This window comes from Gorilla gorilla, chromosome 6 (genome assembly GCF_029281585.2).
Source record: "Gorilla gorilla gorilla isolate KB3781 chromosome 6, NHGRI_mGorGor1-v2.1_pri, whole genome shotgun sequence".
Lineage (NCBI taxonomy): Eukaryota > Metazoa > Chordata > Mammalia > Primates > Hominidae > Gorilla > Gorilla gorilla.
Genome location: NC_073230.2, coordinates 151,732,843 through 151,734,513, shown reverse-complemented (window position 1 = coordinate 151,734,513; position 1,671 = coordinate 151,732,843). Strand labels below are relative to the sequence as shown.

The window sequence follows — 1,671 nt, the reverse complement described above, 5'->3', positions numbered from 1 at the left end:
GAAAATTTCTGAAGGTAATAAGGTAGGTACAACAAGAAGGGGTAATATTATAAAGTAATATGTATAAAGCAGCTGGGCTTTAAAGTAGGAGGGAGAAAATGATCTGGAAGCACCAGGGAGGAATTCTATACTATTTCCATCTTAAAAGTTAGGATCCCTATACGTCAAAAAAAAAAAAAAAAAAAAAAAATAGAATGACAAAGTGGAATTTGGCATATGGCAGAGCTCCAACAAACCTCAATTGCCTTGGGCACTCAAAATGTAGGGATCATTCACCTCACTTGTCAATGATACCATAATAGGGATTTAGAAGGAATCAGTATGTAAGTATGAATATCAAAGAGAAATTATAACCACTCAGAATGGATTGCAGGTATTGTATAGAAACTTCTCATATAAATAAGAAGGAAAATGTAAATTTGTGTGTTAAGGACATATAATCCGAAAGGAAACAGGGCAACAGAAGACTGGACATGCCTGTCTGCTTTTAGATACCCCAGTGTGGGTCCTTACCAGGAGGCCTCAGCAGTGCTCTGTGAGTGTGCACAGCCTTTAGCCAGCACCCGGCTCTTCTTATGCAGAAGAGAGACAAATGGATCCTTAGATTCCAGGCCATGTAGCTTACATGTAATGTACTAACCTGCTTGCTCTAGCCACGTTTGAGACACTCTTTAGGAGTAGTGAAAAATCCTGAAGTAATGTAAAGTTGAAATTGGCATTATAAAGGAATGTCCACAATCATAGTAAAGAACTTTCTTTTACAATCTAGAAAACGTGTGAGGGAAATTTCTGTTTGCAGCTTAGAGTTAGGAGAGAATGCAGAGGGCCTCACAGTTCAGAAAATGCAGCCTTTCTCGGGAGGTCCCACCATTCTCATGAGATGGCAAATGCAGGAGGGCAGGGAAATCTCCAGCATGGGTAGCCGAGGTTTATCTTACTCCTGTGTGTTTTGAGCACAGACAATTTTTAAGGAATCCTCAAAACCCATTTCGTAATCCTCAAACCAACATAAGGTTTCCTATGTTGAAACCTTCTCATTTTCTGTCTTTTTCACACCCCCAAACCACTTTTTTCTCATGGGGAGGGAGGAACAGCAGAGACTTTGGTCAGGACTGCTGGGAGGTAGAAGGAGAAGGGGAAACATCAGGGTTTCTGCACAGGAAAGGGGTGATTCTGCATTGCTGTGGCTAAACTGCTGGCACAGAAGTACACAGCTGAGTCCCTGGGTTCTGAGGGCTGGATCTTCAGAGTGGAGAATGATGCATTAGGCATCTTAGCTGAGAATCGATCCTTGGGCATCGCTGAATCATCTATCGGAACGTTGTTGTTAAAGTAAATGAGCAACTCCAGTCCCCGCATCATGGTCTGTCTGTACCAGAAAAGGTACTCGTGTCCTGAAATTGGTTTACATCTCAGAGTCACTTCTTGTCCCATCTCTGTCACCTCATGGCGGGGTGACTGGATAACTCCAGCATCTGTGTGTTCTATGAAAGAAGACAGAATTGGGCGTCAGAATAAGGAAAATATATGAGATCATCCATGCAGAAGCCCAGCCTGATGATGGTAAATATTCTGAAGACTCACTCACTACCAGGATGCAAAGGGACACACAGCAGAAGGTCCAGGAGTCCATGGCAGAGTGAGAGCAGATGTGGAATATTCCAGACCAGG

General features: G+C 42.7%; 1 gene segment (V, D, J or C); it reads right to left on the bottom strand.

Annotated features, from left to right (window-relative positions):
* Positions 1–648: 648 nt before the first annotated feature.
* On the bottom strand, positions 649–1,671 carry LOC134758961 (T cell receptor beta variable 12-3-like). The segment is given in 2 exon segments: positions 649–1,484; positions 1,585–1,671. Coding segments are annotated over 2 exon segments (390 nt in total).